Below are 19,585 nucleotides of genomic sequence, written 5' to 3'. Positions count from 1 at the left end.
CTAAACGGTGTTAGTTTTGTTTTTTTGTTCTTTTGTTAGAGTTAGTACTTGCTACATTTTCATTTTCAACAAAAATAAGTAATTTATTAACATTCTTCTTCATTTTCCACACATACGAAGATAATTTAAAGAAATATTAATGTCTGTATTATTGATATTAATATATCTTTAAGTTGGATTTATCAATCAAGCATAAGTGCAGACAATGGCAATGGCACATCATTTTGATTAATTTAAATGTAGGCACGAAGGACGCGGGTTCGATTCATTGTCGGGGAAGCAGTGCGGCGTTGAGTTACTCCATTCAATGGGCAATGTCTTGAAAATTTAGCAGAAAGTGGAGAAGGGGGTGTTAGCCACTTGGGTCCCTCTGTCTTCTAAGGATAATAAGTAAAGCAAAAAAAAAGGCTATTCCGTATTATCATACATGTAGGTAATTGCTATATTATTGTAACAGGCGCTCAATTTTAGTATCTATTAATATTGAACTTTAAAACTTTTAAAAATTCTTAATATTATGGTAAAGGATAATAAATAAAACACAAAACACTTATATTTGAGCACATTTTTTATTATACCAAAGCGAATTTCGTAGAAGTAAGCTTAGATACATTATAATTTTTGACAGTTAAAGCTAAAGTGGTATAACCTAAGTGTTAAACAAATATATAAAACCTTTTCAACACAAACTAAAATATTTAATTATGGCACCTTTGATTTGGCAAACCTAATATCGCTAGCTTAGTAATAATAAAACCTAAAACACCTTCATAAAGTCATGCAAATCCCATTTAAAAATTATAATATATTTTAGAGAATATATTATCAAATTTCAATTGATTATACTGACTCATGCATTGGTTTATATACAGTTAATTTACTTTAGAATAAAAAAAAAAGACAATCCACTTTAGCGCTAACAATCTATTTGTGCAGTAAAAAAAAAATATATATCAAAAAGATAATGTATGGAATTTTGTGACATTAAAAAATACTGTAAAATTACCTTCCAAAAGGACGTTTCGTACTGTAAATTGGTTCATAAATTTATTGTAAATATCCAGAAAGCAATTTTTCAAATATGTCATATTGGGGATTTTTGTAACGTTGTTAACTATAAAATTATATTTGGTCCATTAACATAAAAATTAAAAAAAAATGAGAACTTCAGTGATATGAGTACTAAGTTGTAGAAAATACGTGAGAAGTTTTACCGTGGAAATTATGTACAAAAAAAATATGTAAAAAAAATAATTGTATAATTATGTACAATACGCTTTTTGTAGTGGTTCATCTAAACAGATATATTAATGCTTTTTAAAATTATTATTATTTAAATTAAATTAAAATTAAATTAAATTGTCTTTTCTAATATAGAAATTGAAATACCAATAAAGACATATTTATATAATTAATATTTAGTTGATATATTTTCTTGACTTTATTATAATACAATAGTAACTTTTTCATAATAATTCTACCAAAGGTATAATTACTTACAATGTATTAAAATACAATAGGATACGTAGTAAATTGAACTATTTACTATCAATTTTGATTTAAGTTTAGCTTAAGTATCGTATAAACGATACGGAACACGGAATAAAATATAGGTTCGTATAAATGTTAATGAGGTTGCATAAAATGTTTATAAAAATAATATGCTTATAATAACAATATAGATATCGGCTACCTTTAGTAAAAATTGTTTGTAATCGCTTACCTATTACTTAAAGTTAACTTCCTACCGCACAGTAGTGGAGTGCTATGTATAATAAGTCAAAATATTTGCTTAAATAAATAAAGAACGTAAAATGTTCACATCTTTTATAAATTAAGCTTTAAATATTAAAAAAGCATGCATGCATTGCATGTTTCATATTATGTCATATTTAATTTTGTATAACCACAGAAAGCGATGCATTTCTTTTTGAAAATACAAGTTTTTATACATTTATGCTATACAGACATTAAATTCAATTACAATAAAACTATTTCAAAAACACTAACCATTTAAAAAACTAATAAAAAACGTTTTTTTCAAACATCAAGTCTTCTTTCACCTTTCAATGCGGCAAGCTCTCCGCCTCTTCTATAATGTCCGGGAGAGGCGTATAAATTGTTTCTGGTAAAGAAAGCACTAGAACGCCTGCTGGTTAATTTTAGAGCTTATTCGATACAAATAAATCAACAAATAACAAAAATCTACTAATAATATTATTTTATCAATAATGTATGCTTAAAAAAATAAGGATTTTTGTATATTATGGTGTAACTTTAAATAAAAAAAATGGAAGCATTGCATGTTTGTGTGACCATATGTCGTATTTCTTTTTGACAATACAAATCATTATACATTTATGCTAGAGCGATATTCAATTCCATCACAATAAAATTATTTATTAAAAACAATTAGGTATCAAATAAAAAATATATATTTTTCATTCAGTCGTCAATTCTCCTTTCATCTTTCTATGCGATAAGCTCTCCGCCTCCTCTATAGTGTCCGGAAGCGGCATATTAATTGTTTCTGGTAAAGAAAACACTAAAACACTTGCTATTAACGCGAGACTACCGAAGAATATTGCTGGTAGGTTATCGTAGTATAACGCCTGTAAGAAAATAATTGCATATTAACTATTATTTGGTAAAAGTGTCACACTTTTTTCATTGATCATTTTTCATTTCCATTTCTTCGCTCTGGTGTCGAGGCAAACCCAATGCATAACCATATAATACCTCTAGAAACCACAAAATACCCCTAGAATTCATCGGAGAGCGGGGAAAAGGAATTGTTTTAATGGGGACGGAGTGTCTTTCCCGGTTCCCAGGTTCAGATTCCTATGTGCAGGGCACAGAATAAAGCTAAAAAACACTTACAAGCAAAGGAGTCAACGGAGCTAGCGTAGACCCGACTCTTCCCAACGACGAACAGACTGCCAACAACGACTGCCTCACGTTAGTCGGAAACACTTCTGATACATAGATGTAAACAGAACTGTAGGATATTGTGATTGAGAATTTACCTGAGAGGTAAAGTATGAGGGAAAGCCATTTCTGATCTGCAAGAATAAAAGGGACATTAAAAAGATTCGCTGTAATGGTAACTCTTATATAGGTTGTATTTTCTATATTCTTATGTAATCTGTATATTAGAAACGTCAAATATAAATATAACTATTTTTCTTATAAAATTTAATATATAATTTAATTCAACGACCACTGTGCTTAAATAAAAAAAATAAGTAAAATTGTGGTCAACTGCCATGCTCACAGGGACATAACTAAAGAAATACTAAAAACCCATAATGATTTTAAACGACTTCATAATAAATAATTAAGTCTTTACAACTGTTTGTTAAAAAAACTTCTTTATTTATTTAAAACGGACCAGGTCAATGACAAGGTGCAATCTCAGCTCAGCTTCTGTTTCCAAATCATATTCGACCTCAACTCTAGTGAACCCTCAAATAAAACACCGTATAAAATCTCATTTCGTATCCACTTACAACAGTAAAACCTCAGTAGCGAGTCGCCAGCAATCTTGTATTTTATCACCATTAAAATTGCAATATCAGACGTAAGTACCCGCTGACGGTACATCAAAACCATTCGCCTCATTCATTTATTCATGCAATGTTTGTTAAACACCGTTCCAAGTGGTACCGTCAGCAAAATCATTACATTATAGCCTACGATTCCAAGGGAAAGTTACATTTCCACGGATAACGACGAAAATCGGCTTTACTTGAATATTCCATTAATTCGGAGTAAACATCGATCACTAAATAAACAAGGCACCACAAAATACCGTCCAAACTTCGAGGCGTCGTCAATTTGACGTAAACTGTTTTTAGGATTATCAAAGACGCCTTTTGTTCGCGTCAAATCGTGCTCGGATGAGATTTGGTGAGATATTCTGTATCTTTGTTGGGCGTTATTTTGTTATCGTTGGGAATGTGATTTGACGGATTCGGTGTGATTATATTTGATGTAATAACTTTTGACGGTTCTGGTTAATGAAATTGTATAGATATAAATAACATGGTGTTTTTGTTTCTATTTTAATCTCCGGCCTGTTGTTAGGCAAGCAGTGAGCATGCAAACCTAATTAAGATACTTATTTAACTTCTCACACAGAAATGTTTTTTTCTAGATATCAGGGTGGAATTCGCTGCTAGTTCAGTGATTGAAGTCGACGTTGCACTTTGTCTATAGTTTGGCGAAAAAATAATTGAAAAATAATCATAATTTCGAGTAGTATTCTAACTCACAATCACCGCGTTCACAGCCAGACACTATAATAAAATAATTTCTAAAGACGTTATTAGTGTTTTTTTTAATTTTCTACTCTCCTAAGATTCATAAGGTCACGAAAGCGTTAATAACCTATTAAGAAAATATATAAAAAATATACTTAACTTACCTTTCGCAAGGAATGATAGACTTATACATAAGCACGCACTTAACACGTACGTGATAATTAACACTCGTTTCCGTCCAAATCTGTCCAACACTAACAAGCACACGATATTTGCTGGTATCTCCACAAAACCGACCAGCATAAAGTTGACATATTTGTTTCCAGCCAACGACACTGAGTTTATAGACAGTCCGTAATAAACAAAAGTACACGTGATCCATAAAAATGAGCAAATTGCTAATCTCTTCCTCATTATGCTGGACTTAATCACTTTCTTAAAATTAGATTCTTGTTTTTCTTCAATTGGACTTTCAACATTATCTTTGTTCTTTTCGTTTTCAGGTACAGTCTTTTTTAATTCATACAAAGGAGACAGAACATCTTCAGACAAATCCACTTTATTCATTTTAGCAGCTTTCTTTAAGATTTCCGTAGCTTCATGGATACGACCTTTACTAAGTAGCCATCGAAGACTCTCGTTGAGAATCCAATAATAACTTATAACTAACACAGCTGGTGTATATATAAGTCTCAATACGCTTCTCCAACTTTGTAGCCACCACGAAAAACCGGCTAGAGACATTAATCCCATTACGTAGAAAATATTTATGAGAGTGTTTCCGAAGACTCTGCCTTTTGGGCCTACAAGTTCCATTGCTGAAATAAATTATGGATTTAGAGATTTTTTTGTTTTATAAAATACTGGTCAAATGATTGTCGAATTGAAAAATAGAATATAATATTAATGTTTAAATTACGTAGCATACTGGCAAAGTGACTGTAAATGAAACAGTAGTCGGTTCGATTTTTACTCAACTTAATAAATTATTCGATATTTTCATTACATCGCTCTGGTAAAGAGACAAGGCGTTGAGTAGAGTTGAGTTCGGCGAGGAATGAGGAAGGGAGTGTGTTAACACTAGGATTTCTTTGATTGCTTATACGGGATATAATAGGATACAGCGTCAAGCAAAAAAAAGTGATACTAATTAATCAGAATTTATCAAATGAATATTAACTTACCTATAACAAAGGCAGTACTATAGGCGCCAGCACCTAAAGCTGCTTCTAAAAATTCAAAAACTAGCATCATTGGATAATTGACGGAGAAAGACCTGAGGAAACCAAATATGCCATTCATTAAGGAAGCTATGGACAAGGCGAGCTTTCTGCCATATTTGTCAGATATGAATCCTGTAAGAGGGAGAGATACGAATAGACCGGCGTTGTGAATTGACCCTATGAGGGTTCTTTTCCAATTTTGACATGCCAGGTTAAACTGAAACAAATAAATTATTTAGCATTTTTAGTTGTTGTTAGTCTTATTTAAATAATACGAATTAAATGTATTTGTTTAAATTATGTATTTTTTTTAAATAGTATAAAACACAGTAAGTCTCAACAACTTGCTTGCTATCATCACATTTAGTCAAAATTTTAAACTATATACATAAATTGATATACAAGTACTGATTATTTTATTTACGTATGTTACAAATATACCATAATTTATTACCAAACTCCGACTTTATCGTCGTTTAATTCGAACGAGATTGATAGTATGCGACGTTTATGGGTACAAGTGAAACTTCTCACATACCAGAGTACTGGCGAAACTAAACGCCGCCCCGGGAAAAAAAACATTACAGATAACAATTGAGTAACACTCATGACTCAACAGAATATTTCTAACATAGCCGATACATCTTACGATTTTTCCAACGGTTGTCTAGTAAAATTGGGTTAATTTTTATTTTTAGATAAGACCAAACCAGATACGTTATCACCACGATCCACGCCCCCGACACGCGTTGCGCAGCCGGCCCGTAGACGTATGATATATCATACGATGCTATTTACAGATTTACTTTGTGTTTAAATTAGATCTTGTTGACAGAAGATTACAATTGAATTTCATATCTAATCTTTGGATATAAAAAAATATTGTTTTATGTGAATTACTAGTTAAACATACTATAGTTTGTTGATTTTTTTGTGATACAATTGAGAAATACCTGTAGAGGACGCTATAGTTGTTGTCCTGTTACCATAGCGAGGAAATGAAAATAATATATTCCCCTGAAAGGAACGGAACCTTTAATCGTCGCGCAGATGCTGTACTGCCATTTCACGAGTTGGGTTTAAGTTTCAACCACTTTTGCCATTGTATATTTTTTCTTTACTTACATCTTTCACAGCTGAATCCTCCTCACTATAAACATATTGAGTACATTTGGTGACCACATTTGTATCGAAATCGTTTATAATGCACATATCGCTGCTATTTGCTCTTATTTCATACATTTTACATCTTGACAGACTGTTCTTTTCTTTTGGTATTGCATGTTCCAGCCATGATGTGTGATTTAAGTTTTCGCATTGTGAAACGTTGCATCTGAAATTAAAGTAAAGACTTAATTATATGATCTAACTAGTTTTTACTTCTGCTTCGTTCGTGTGATTGTATAGAAATAATTTGAAAAAGAGTAAGAGTCGTGTATGACATGCAGATACAGTAGGTTAAATCGAAACGAAAGAAGTCATGTAATATCCAATAACTTAGTTTATTTTTTTTTAGCGTCACGCTGTATTTCGCAAATACTAGGGATGGCAAAGGGAAACTGGGAACCTAGTGTTAAGGTACTGCGTTCCCACTTCCGTTCCCCACTTTCTGCCGAATTCTCGGTCAGGTATTTGGTCGTTTTTTGATACCAAAACGGGGAAATGAAATATTAAACATTTTAATAGTTTACAACTGTCACGTGTACTGCGCTCCCTTAAGTCTATAATAGCCTATCCAACACAAAAAATATTTTTTATATTAGAACCATTAGATCCTGATGTAAGTGCGAGCAAATCGACTCTTCAGCTTATGTTTCAAGAATTAATAAAAATAAGAATTGAAATTTATTACTAGACAAAGCTTATCTTAAATTTAATATATAAATGTAAATTATAATAATAAAAATATATAACTTTTTACGCAGCAAACAGAAATAGCACTCGCGGTTAAAATCTACAACAATATCAACTCACTGGAAACCTGACGCGAATAAAGTTATCCAATTTCTATAAAATATTTGAGGTAAAATTTAGTTTGTTAAACGTAAATTTTCCAAATAGTGCTGGCGTAGTATCGACTGTGGCATAAATCCAGGTCCAGCACGAACGGTACAGGCGTGCAAATTGATCGTCACCTATCGCACGACCGATCGTAATTCGATAGACGAACTCTCGGTTAGGATTACCGGATGGTCTTTTAGGTTTTCGAGTTCTTTTAGGTTTTTGGTGAAAATTGTTTAAATTGTTATGGTTTTTATTTATTATATTATAAGACATTGGTATGAATATACATACAAATTACAAATACTATACCAGTATATATTAAAACTATGTACAAATTGCTTAAATACTTCAAAACGTCCAGCAACTGAAATTATATATTTAAATGGTATTTTTGCAATATTTTTATATTATTTCTTGGATCAATATATATACTTTACTTTTCAGCTGTTTCAAAACTAATAGACAAAGATTACTGCAGCGATTTTATGGCGAAACTTAACGCCGCAAATGAGACCAAAAATAATATAATAAATCTACACATTTTGCTGATAGAATTTTGTACGTACAATTCACAAACTATATCTAAAAACCAATTAACATAACATGAGTTGCTATTCGAGTATAATCACTGTTGGTACCACAAATTAATTTCAGGTGTGCTCCAAGCCGAGGGTTGAAAGTTCCGGATCGGCCAGATGAGAGTAGCAATTATAGTGAACAAAGGATTCAGACTAATTGCACAGTCCAGGGGCTAGTGATTAAGAATCCTCCTTTTTAAGCTGCGCTGTAATGGAATATCAGCGGATTTCATTTCTTTGTGAACTAGTATTTGAATTGACATTATTCGTTATAAAATCGTATAGTTAATTGTAGCTTTTGAATTTTTACTTTTGTGATTGATTTTAGAAAGAATATGATAGTGAATTGATATTTTAACATGCTTTATATGAATGGACTAATAATTCTATTTCTATTCTGTCTATTGATTATAAAATGCATATTGTAGATATTGTAGTTGGGATGTAACGGATTGACAACTTAGCTATTAGTTCATTTATAAACCCTAAACCGTTCTTGAAAGTTCCATTAAAATTGGTACACAGTTACTAGAATAAGTTCAGATAATCAAATGGACAAATACTCTACTCCAAATATAAACAACTTAGCAATAGCTTTAAGAATAGCATAAATTACGTCGTTAGGTACAGACAGACATTTTATAAATATAAATATATATTATATAGATACTGTAATATTAGTCCAAAAACTCCATATTGTTCTTATCCATTGCCCTACATTTGATAACCATAACTTAGATTATTCCTTTCATCTCTTGGCTGAACTTCAAGATGTTTCTATATATCTGGGTAAATAGAAATCATACCTAATACAATTAATAGCAGTCTAAATGATTGATAGTAGACATTAAAGCAGTTGTAAGTGATGGCGTAATCTATTCTATGTAACCGCGGTAGCTCGAGTTATTGTTTTAACTTCTATGGATAATAAATTCGTTTTACAAGTATTATAATTGATTTACAAATGTACAAGCTAGGGATTGTAAACGCGACAGGTTGTGGATTCAATTCTCAGTCGAGGATATTAAATATTTTCATTTCCTAGCTCTAGTAATGAAGCTAGCCAAAAAGGGTTGTCGTTGCCAGTAATGTCGAAGCCTCCTTGTAAAAAATACCTAAATATATTGAGGTAAATTTAGACTAGACAAGATTTGTTGAATGAGACAAAAAAAAACAGCCCTATAAAATTAATAATTAACAATCTGTGTCATGTAAAATTTCACTCGCATTTCAACACAAATCACGTCGCCAATTCATTTCATTTTTTTTATAACGAAATCGTGACTCGGTTTGAATTATAATAATTAACGGAATCGAGTTATATTATGCATATTTTATTAGTAAAATGAAAGTCCATATATTTTTTCTTAATAATTGTCATGGATAGTAGGAGTTTCTTAACAGTATTTTCCCACTTCCTACCCTGCTATATGAAGCTATATACTTTTATTAAATTCCTTACATGTTTCTTAGAAAAATAATGCTTGGAAAAACACAAATAAATGATATAAATTCAATACTGAATAAAAAATAGAAAGCCCAAATAGAAATAGAAGTATCTAAGCAACATCTGAAAATTTTGGGTACCTCAGAGACCCGTTCCTTGGAGGCGATTCATCAAATTGACGAAGGTGGATCATTAGAGCGCGGATTACAGTTACAGTGAGACCGCCTAGACATGTAGACAAGTTCAAGCTCACCCCGGCTTTGTGAAGACTTGGGTGTTATGATTATGACGAAATATTGTAATAACGTCTTTGTGGTATTGAATTGATGCCTATTCCTCCCCTTCCTAATATTAGATAGTGGTTGCGACTTAAAAATCTACGACCAGACTATTTTTAAGTAAAACGTAATAAACTAGGCAGTCGTGATCCTGGGGTATAAGCGTGTGATTGTAAACGGGGCAGTTGTAGGTTCGATGGCTACAAGTGGGCATAACGAGTTCATTTCTTCGCTCTGGTACGTGGGCAAATAGGTTGAGTCCGACCACTCAATACACAATGCCTCACAATTCGCCGGAAAGTGGGGAACAGAGTGTCTTACTACAAAATTCTCTTTGCCTACCCGGCTATATGCAGAACAGCGTAAATCTAAAAAAAAACACGAGAGAAACACATTTTTACATAATGTTTTAGTAGTAAAACATTTTTATAGTATTATAAGTGTTGGCACTAAAAGTGTCAACACTTATAATGTATATAGAAATAATGTATGCAGTAGAATGACGAGTATATACACCTAAACAGTTTAGATACATAGAGTAGGTTCTGCACTGGCTCACTTTAGTCTCAAAGCCTCCGTTTCTCCCCCTAATATTTATTTAGAGTATCTCAACGTGTCTTAAGTGTTTGCGAGCGATAACGTTCGGGCTAAGAACAAAGGGGATTTTAGAAGTGGCTAATGCTATGTTTTTATCCAATATACCTTATTAAATAATACGTATTTATTATGAATAGAAGGCCAGTCGTGGCGTAGGTGCATAGGCGTGTGACTGTTAACGCGACAGGTAATGGGTTCGTTTCCCACTCAAGGAAATTAAATATTTAATTTGAGTTTCGCTATTTAACAGGCAATGCCTCTAGAATTCGGTGGAAAGTAGAGAACTGAAGTACAAATAAAATTGAATGGAAAACAAAAAAAATAAAGTAAATAGTCATAATAATTTTAAATCAGTTTTATACTAACTGTGCTATGTATCTATATATATAAAATCGAAAGGTCACTCACTCATCACGAAATCTCAGAAACTACATGTGCTAGAAATCTCAAATTTTGCATAGGAGTTACTTATAGGACGTAGGTGCTCGCTAAGACGGGAATTTGCAATATTCGACTTCTAAGGGGTTGTTTTTGGGGTCAAAAGTTTGTATGAAACTTCGTTACTACAAATGCTAGGAGTCTCAAATTTTGCATAGACGTCACTAGGACGTAGTCATGGAGACAGAAATTAATAATAACATAGTTCACGCGGGTGAAACCGCGAGCGGGCCGCTAGTTATATACATAGGTATGTCACGTAAACAACGGTAGTCAACAAACCAAAACCTCCTTTGTAACATAATGTGTACCATCACAAGCAAGACGCGGGTCTGGTCTTACACAAGTATGAAACACGTACAAGGATATAACTGAAAATTTACTTAGAATATATTATTACAGGATGAAATACTGAGTCTATTTATTATTTTTGTTTATTTTTTCTCTTATTTAGATTTGCGTATGAAAAATGACTTTTAAAACAAAAACAGTCGAACTTAGTGTTTCTTATTGGCACAACGGTCACGGTCAATGGGTTAAAGGAAGGATTATTGAGATTTCTACGATATTTTTTAGCTTCACCCTGAATCCTGCATATTCCAGACTAGGCAGAGAGATGACAGTGTTAGGAAAATTCGTTACGCCCATTTTTCGGGACAATGCTTCTTGAATAATAGTTGGCAGAACACAATGCAGCGCTTTTTTAGCCAGAGCAAGGAAACGGAAAGAATAATTTTCCCTGAGTATGAAGCGAACCTACAACCCTCGTATTTACGTCATAAATACGAGGGTTCATAGTCAAACGCAGTACCATCGCAAATAAATATTTAAAAAGATTCAATAATTTAAATAATCTGAATTTGACAACAATGAATACGTAAAGCTAATATCTTTAATGCACTATAACGTTATTCTTGCAGTTGCACCTTAGAGCAGTGTATAGCACAGGTTTTATTTATGAGATTAACCACGAGGTGCTTTGCCCTCTTTATCTATTCACCTCTCCCATAAGTAAATCATAAGTAGAAGTTCCTAGCTTATTTTAAATGAAAAGTTGCTTTAAGAATAATTTTTCTTTTGCTTCAGACGTAGCGCAGCGGCACATTGTGACTGTAAAACCGACTGGTTGTGGGTTCGATCCCCACTCGAGGAAGTGAAATATAACACTCAACACGCAATGCTTCCAGAATTCAGCAGAAAGTGGGGAAAGGAGAGTCTTAACACTACGGTCCTTATGCCTAACCTGCTGTCTGCGTGATACAGCGTGAAGCTGATATTTTTTTCACAAAATTTAATCATTTTGCGTATTTTGGGTAACACAGATAAAACTTAGATTTTCCGCATACAACAGGATAGGCACTGGGAACTTATTGTTAAGACACTCTGCTGCCCATTTTAACAGAGAGATAAAACATAAATAAAAAAAGGGAATATTTCACACATTCCTTTCTCCACTTGTATCTAATTTTGACCTGATTTAATCCAACATCTTTATTTTTTTATTAAAATAATTCCTCAGTTGAATATGAACCGACTATCATCACAAACCTAAACTAAATCTACAAATATCAAGAAGCACGTCAGCACTAAGGCTAGTAATATCAAACACGCGGCACATTTGTGTCTCTTCGATGCAGTTATTTACATACATTTGCATCCAACTGAGCATCAGTTGTCATCCACCGTTACACTGTCATATAATTCTGGGTATATGCATAATGGATCAGGCTTAGGGAGTGCAGCACGTGTGTGCATCTTGAAATGCAATCCATATTTACTTGTAAAATGGAAGAATATATTTTTTTTGTTGTTTGGTTATTTTTTGTATGGAATTAGTAGGTTTCTTTAGCTGACTGACTATCCATATTTTTTAACATTTTACTCTCTCTATCTCTTTTTATACTGTTGTTTAAATAATATAATTAAGAAAGAACAGAGAATACGACAGCAGTAACAACCCGCCTTTAATATTGCTCTTAGTTCACAAACTATGGTTTTACTAAATAACATTAAAGGATTCCATTACCCACTTTCGGATCGTCTCCAGACCAGCTCAATTGTGTCATATTGGAGTATTGTCAGTTAATCTACTTAACTACGTCATGAATCATACCTTCACACTGTATGTAACAAAGAGGCAGAGGGAACCCAGTTAAGACTTATTCGTCATTTTCTGCATTGCATTTTGAATTGTAGAACTGAACGCAAATAAATCGATGTCCCCTAGTTAAAATATCGAAAGTCAAATATCACAAATGTTTTTATTGCTCTTTTACTAAGAAGAGTAGTTTTAATGATTTTATCAAAATTTCAAAAAAAATGTTATTTATGAGTTTTTTAAATGTGTATGTAATAGAAAGTTACCCTTGTTAGTAGTTGAAAACAGCTATAAAGGATATTGCAATTTTTCGCTTTTGATGCTTTACTTAGGGGCCATTGAAATATTTATTTATTACATATAACAGAGTAGGTAGAGATAATTTAGTATTAAAATTTAAGAAACACCGCTCTCCGCGTACCGGCCAAAATGAAAAAATGAAAAATAAATAAAATATAAAAATTATGTATTTATTGCTTTATTAGTGCACGGAGGTATCAAAATCCATATATAACGACCACGAGATAAATGACAGAAAGACAGACGGGCAACAAAGTGATCCAATAAGGGTTCCGTATTCACCTTTTGAGGTACGGAACCCTAAAAATAACAACACAATAATTTTAATTATAAAAGCCTATAACAACATTAATTAAAAATAGTCATTTGGTCCGCATTTTTATAAGCTTAGGAAGACATTGCTAGTAAATAATTATTTATAGAGGCATTACATGAATGTAACGATATGCGCTTGAGTCGTTGTCCTTGGATTTAATTGAGCTATGTTTGTCATATTCTTTGTCAACATCTGTCCTCGTGTAGGGATTAACCTATATTCTTAAGTAGGGTTTACAGAGAGAATTAATTATGATGGAAACATAAAATCAGTAGCAATTGGGGCCGTGAGTTATAGGTTCGATTCCCACACAAAGAAATAAAATATTTCATTTCATAATTTTGATAAAGAGACAAAGTGCGAACTTGAGATCCGTTATTTAACACGTAATGCCTCCAAAATTCGGCAGAAAGTGGTAATTGAATCCGCTACCATCTTTTCTTCAGTAAGGCGCAATGACGTCCAACAATTATTTAAATATATGTATTTTTCTAACTATGCATCGTTAAAATCAACTTATACGATTTATTATAACTTATGAATACAAACGTACGATTATTTTTATTGTTTCCTGATAATATATTGACTTCATTATCTATTTAAAGTCACGTTGACAATATTTTTATATTGTTGCAGGTGCATCTTACTAATAGATATTATAAAGTTGAAGAATTTGTTTGGTTGGACGCGAATATCTCAAGAACTAGTGGTCCAAAGGATATGTAGGCTATATTATATCAAGTTAATCTTTTTGTCATAGAAAAGTCTTATTTATTTCCATATGACCACGCGGGCGAAGGCGCTAGTTTTCTATAAGTGACAAAGCTCTCTATTTAAGTTGCAATTCTTATAATAGATATACTTTCGAGAGCAAAAGATAAGTTACAACTTTTTGTAGTGTCCGGTTGGAACGATGAATATTTCAATATAAATATGTAAGTTTTTAAGATATAACTTAGACGCCAGTCAGTGTGTAAATGTGACAGGTTGCGAGTTCGATTCCCAGTCGAGGATGTGAAATAGTTAATGTTTTCATTTTATCGCCTCTAGAAAGTAGTAGAATTAAAGAATTATTATTATTATGTACCTAAGAAAAAAATGAATAAAGCTGTGTATCATTTTCTTCCAAAGGACTTGCTATATAAAAAAAATACTGCTTAAATATATTAACAATGTTTTAATTATAGGTATTATACTTATAAAAACAAATATCATTAAAACATATTGTAACATTTTAGAAATATAGTTATTATATTCTAATCAGGCTAAATGTAAGCCAAAATTGAAATTATTTTAAGCTAAAGCTTTTTACGAAAAAATATTTGTATAGTATTTTACAAGAAAGTAAAGTAAGAAAAGTAAATAAGAAATATTTAATTTTAAATTTAATAATAATGTATCTAATTAAATTTAAAGTTAAAATTCAATATTTCATTAAAAGCCCTTATTCATACAAAGAACTACTGCTACTATACACTTTCACAGTCGTGAAAGCTCTCGTAAACAAAAGTTCGCGCATGCGTATTGCAACTCTACTATGACAATGTAAAATTATAACCTTAAAAATAAAACATTTACTTATTTTTTCTACAAAATATAGAAAATTTATAAGAGTTTTACTATATTATTATTAAATACCATAAGTTGTTACAATAAAAGCTAATTGTAAAAGTTGTTTACGATTTCTTTATGCACTAAAAACTTTACATATGTTTTTTAAATTTAATGTATTAAATTATTTTAATATTATAGAAAAATCTTACCTGTAATTTATATCGGGGGCTTCGAACACGTAAACAGAGCCATACATTCCCGCCAAATATATAGGAAAAAGGAGAAATGCATAATTCACAATATTATATTTTCCAAAAGGGCCCAATTGTGCCAAAATGGCGTCCAGACCGATATCCTGTGCCATTATCACTTTATAAAATACACAATACAAAATTAAAACAACATTTTTGACAAACGAAAAAATGCACGTGTAACCCTGACGTGTTCCAGAATGACGTGTTTAGCGCATGCGCTTTAACAAACACTTTTTTTCACGTTTTCACGCAATATTTGCGTGAATTATTATTGTTTTTTTTTCAATGGATGTACTCTCAGTCGAAGTCCAAACACGTATGCGGTGGCATTATAAATATAGACGAGATAGTCCCGCTAAAATTTCTAGAGCGAGATGGACTGCGTTTGTATCGTATCTGGCTGTAGGTGTGAGCGAGACAGATGGTGTTTTACGAGCTATTGTGAGTGGTGATTTTTAATAATGGATTTTTTTTTGTACTTTATTGATATTCTTTATCAATTATTATTATATTATCCTGCTTTACGGCGGGTTATATTTCAGAGTAGAATTTAATTATTAAATAACAGTTGCAGATTCGATTTCCTCTCGCAGGAAATAAACATTTTATATTTTCATATTCTCTCTGTGGTAACAAAAAACGCAAAAGCCCGACGTTGAGTTCCCCCACTCAATATGCAATGAGTTCGTTGGAAAGTGGAAAACGGAAGTCTCTTAATGGAAATGGAGTTTCTTAACATTAGGTTCCCAGGTTCCCTCTGCTTACCCTTCTATGTGCGCAATACAGCGTGAAGTTAAACAAAATTGCCCTTACGATAAAATGGAAGTGATGAAGGTAATTGTAGGCACTTTGCTAGTATACAATCTTTCATTAAATATCCTGAACGAGGCAGGTACATAGTGATATTATATGATATTATTTCATTAAGAATGTGTTACAAAGCCAAGGGCAGTATGGTCGTGGTCACGAATGTACTTAAAAAGATAGGAATCGACCACAGTTAAGCAATTTAAATTAATAGAGTTTATAAATTTTATTTTTTATTTTTAGTAGATCATTTCTTTTCAATAATAATAAAGGTAGAGGCCGTTGTGGTGCAGAGGTACAAGGGTGTAACTGTAAGCTCGACGGTTATGGGTTTGGTTTCCACGAGGGAATTAAAAATGTAAATATTTCATATATTTAATATTTTCGTTTACTTCGCTTTCAATTTGTAAAGCCTCCAGAATTCGAACAAAAATCAACGTCGCGCTTCGCCTAAATTTAAATAAATATTTAATTTCCTCGAATCGGGATCGAATCCACGACCAGTCGCGTTTACAATCACACCTGCACATTTGAGCCCCTGCGCCACAATTCCCCATTTGAACGGAGTGTTTTAACACTAGGTTCCCTCTGTTTACTCTCCTGACTCCTATAAGACAAGAGTTGAGATGACACAAAAAGCATTAAGCTCTAACGCTAACATTCCAGTGCATTTACGTAGTGGACTACGTAGAGTAAGCGGTTAGCGTAATCTTCCAATTTAACGAGATCATTGTTAAACGTTTAATTAATTGTAACTTCCACTTTCCGTTGGTTAATGTTTGTAACTAAATATAGTTCATTAATTTTCTTTTTTAGCTTCCCGTTGTTTCCCGCATGTGGCAGGGCAGAGAGAGATGAGGCCGTCATGGCATAGTGGTCTGGCGTTTGTCTGTCTAAAAAGGATTGCAAACGATATGGTGAGTTCGATGCCCGAGTGAGAAAGTGAATTTTCATTTATATGCTCTTGCTGACAGAGTGGAGCATTTAGTTCCTCCACTCAACACACTGTATCTGATTTGGATGGAAAGATGATATCAGAGTATCTTAATACCGAGTTATCTTTGCATACCCTACGAGCTGCTTCGAGTATATGTGGAATAAAGCGTGTATCAAATTTTTTGTTAAGTAAAATTGAAAGCATACTTTTTACGGTAACTAAAAAAATATGTATCGGCAATCCCTAAAAATGCAATAATCCGATAGCAGCCACAACGATGAAGGAATAGACGACCCTTTGGAATATTGGAAACTAGCAATGGATTGACGTTATAGCTACGATGAAATTAGTAGGCGTTGATTTTCTTTATCTTATAAAAGTAAGAAATTTGTTAATAATTAATTATGTAAATGGTAATAGAGTAAAAAAAAACAAACTTATTTCACATATAAATTTCGTTTTGTTTTAAATTTACATTACCAAGTAAGAATAATTTTGTACCATATTTCTATGTAATCTGAGAAAATATTTTGATAAAGTGTTTTGGTGAAATAAAAGACGAAACTTGACGGCTTGATTTCCATCATTCAACACACAATGTCACAAAATTGGCTAAAGGTGGGGAACAGAGTACCTTAACACTAGGTTCCTTCTGTATACCCTTCTTCTTATATCCGGTATATGAAACTAACGAAAAAATCTAACATATTATATAGAAAAGAGAACACATCAACCATTTTTTTCTATTTAATACCCCAAATTACTTAAAATAAAACAAAAGCGTTTACTCTCAAACATTATTCTCGTATAAGGCCTTAACAAAGGCACGCTATCGGTCCACACTGTGGAGCTGCCAAGTGGAAGTGGATTATCTCCAGATTCTCTGGAGGTAGATGCGATTCTAACTCAGATTGCGATGCCAGTTTGTTGTAACGTTTGGTCGGAAGTTAAATTACTTTATACTTAAACTGTAGATGTGGCCTGGTTTTGTTGGAGCGGTGGAGAACGCTTTGTATCTATTCGTACATAGGTTTTGTTTAGCGAAGCTAATTTAGCTGATGGGAGATTTTTTTTGTAAAAAAAAATCATGAGCCGAGGGAACATAGTGTTAAAACACTCCTTTCCCCACTTTCCGCCGAATTCTGGAGGCGCTGCGTGCTGAGTGGTGATTTGCCTCGACACCAGAGCGAAGAAATATAAATTTAAATAAATATTTCATTTTTTCTACTGGGGATCGAACCCACAACCAGTCGAGTTTACAGTCAGATTTTGTGCCACGACTAGCCTAAATGTTTATTATTATTTACATTTATTCTAAATCAATAGCCACGTCTCAGAAGATTTGATGATCTGAGAACTACCTCTATTTATCAATGTGCAAGTTACTATGTATTTGTGTATTTGCGGCAAACAGACGCAGTGCGGACATGCGGGCGGTACTAATCGTGGTGACAAACACAGACAGAACGACATTTAAATATATATATAACTAAAGAACCACGCGGCTTCGCCTGCTAAAACTTGTTATAACATTATACAAATAGTAGAAAAAATACATAAATAGTAGGCTATGTGATATTACGATATACATATAACCGTATAGGTTATACTGTAAAGTTTTATCTAAATACGTTCAGTAGTTTATGTGTGAAAGCAGAAAATACAGCCATCATAAAGTTTTATGGATATTTATTAGAGGCAATCGTGATGGAGTGGAGCAGCATTTGAAAACAAGCGCGATGTTTATAGGTTGTTGTTGTTTTTTTATCGCTCGGGTTAACATTTAAATATATTTAAATCTTATTTTTGTTTTCTTCGGCGTTAGTATGGTATGACAACTAATTAACTTAATTAATAGTAACCTAAGTAATATATTTAAATTTAATCAATTATATCTACCTGAGACCTAATCTATATATATAAAATCGAAAGGTCACTCACTCATCACGAAATCTCAGAAACTACATGTGCTAGGAATCTCAAATTTTGCATGGACGTCATTTATAGGAAGTAGGTACTCATGGAGACAGAAATTAATAATAATAACGTAGTTCACGCACGCGAAGCCGCGGGCGGGCCGCTAGTATATTTATAAATATGCTATAGGTACGTCGACGAATTCCATTACCATTTGGACTTCTATAATTTAACAAATGTGCTGTCATAATAAAAACCCATTTCATAGTGTTAACAAGGAACCTAACAAGGCACCATAAAGTTCTCCCCTATTTATTTGTAAACGCTTCTCTTTGTAGCGGTAAGATGGTGTAAAAAATAATGAGCTCCCGTTCAGTTGGTTTACGATATGAATACTTTATAAGCGTGTGTAACATTTTAATGTAAATATATATTTAAATGAGGTCGTTTTAGCGCAGGGGCGTGTGTATGTAAAGCGATGGTAGTAAGTTCGATTTTCACTTGGGGGAACGAAATAATTAATCTTTTCATTTCCTCGTTCTAGTAATAACAAAGGGCGGTGTTTGGCGGAGTGT

General features: G+C 32.7%; 1 protein-coding gene across 1 annotated transcript; it reads right to left on the bottom strand.

Moving 5' to 3' along the window:
• Window positions 1–550: 550 nt before the first annotated feature.
• Window positions 551–15,648, bottom strand: LOC146539650 (organic cation transporter protein-like). Its single transcript, XM_085184904.1, has 6 exons — window positions 15,305–15,648; window positions 6,611–6,818; window positions 5,447–5,702; window positions 4,427–5,080; window positions 2,881–3,062; window positions 551–2,612 (listed from the first exon to the last, which is right to left on the bottom strand). Exons 1-6 carry the CDS (start codon window positions 15,457–15,459, stop codon window positions 2,442–2,444), a joined length of 1,626 nt encoding a protein of 541 aa, XP_085041030.1. The 5' UTR covers window positions 15,460–15,648; the 3' UTR covers window positions 551–2,441.
• Window positions 15,649–19,585: the final 3,937 nt, after the last annotated feature.

This window comes from Heliconius melpomene, chromosome 4, assembly GCF_056956725.1.
Source record: "Heliconius melpomene rosina isolate 202511_hmr_F chromosome 4, ASM5695672v1, whole genome shotgun sequence".
In the NCBI taxonomy this organism is placed as follows: Eukaryota; Metazoa; Arthropoda; class Insecta; order Lepidoptera; family Nymphalidae; genus Heliconius; species Heliconius melpomene.
Note: the sequence above shows the minus strand (reverse complement) of the source record. Positions and strands in the feature narration are given on the sequence as shown.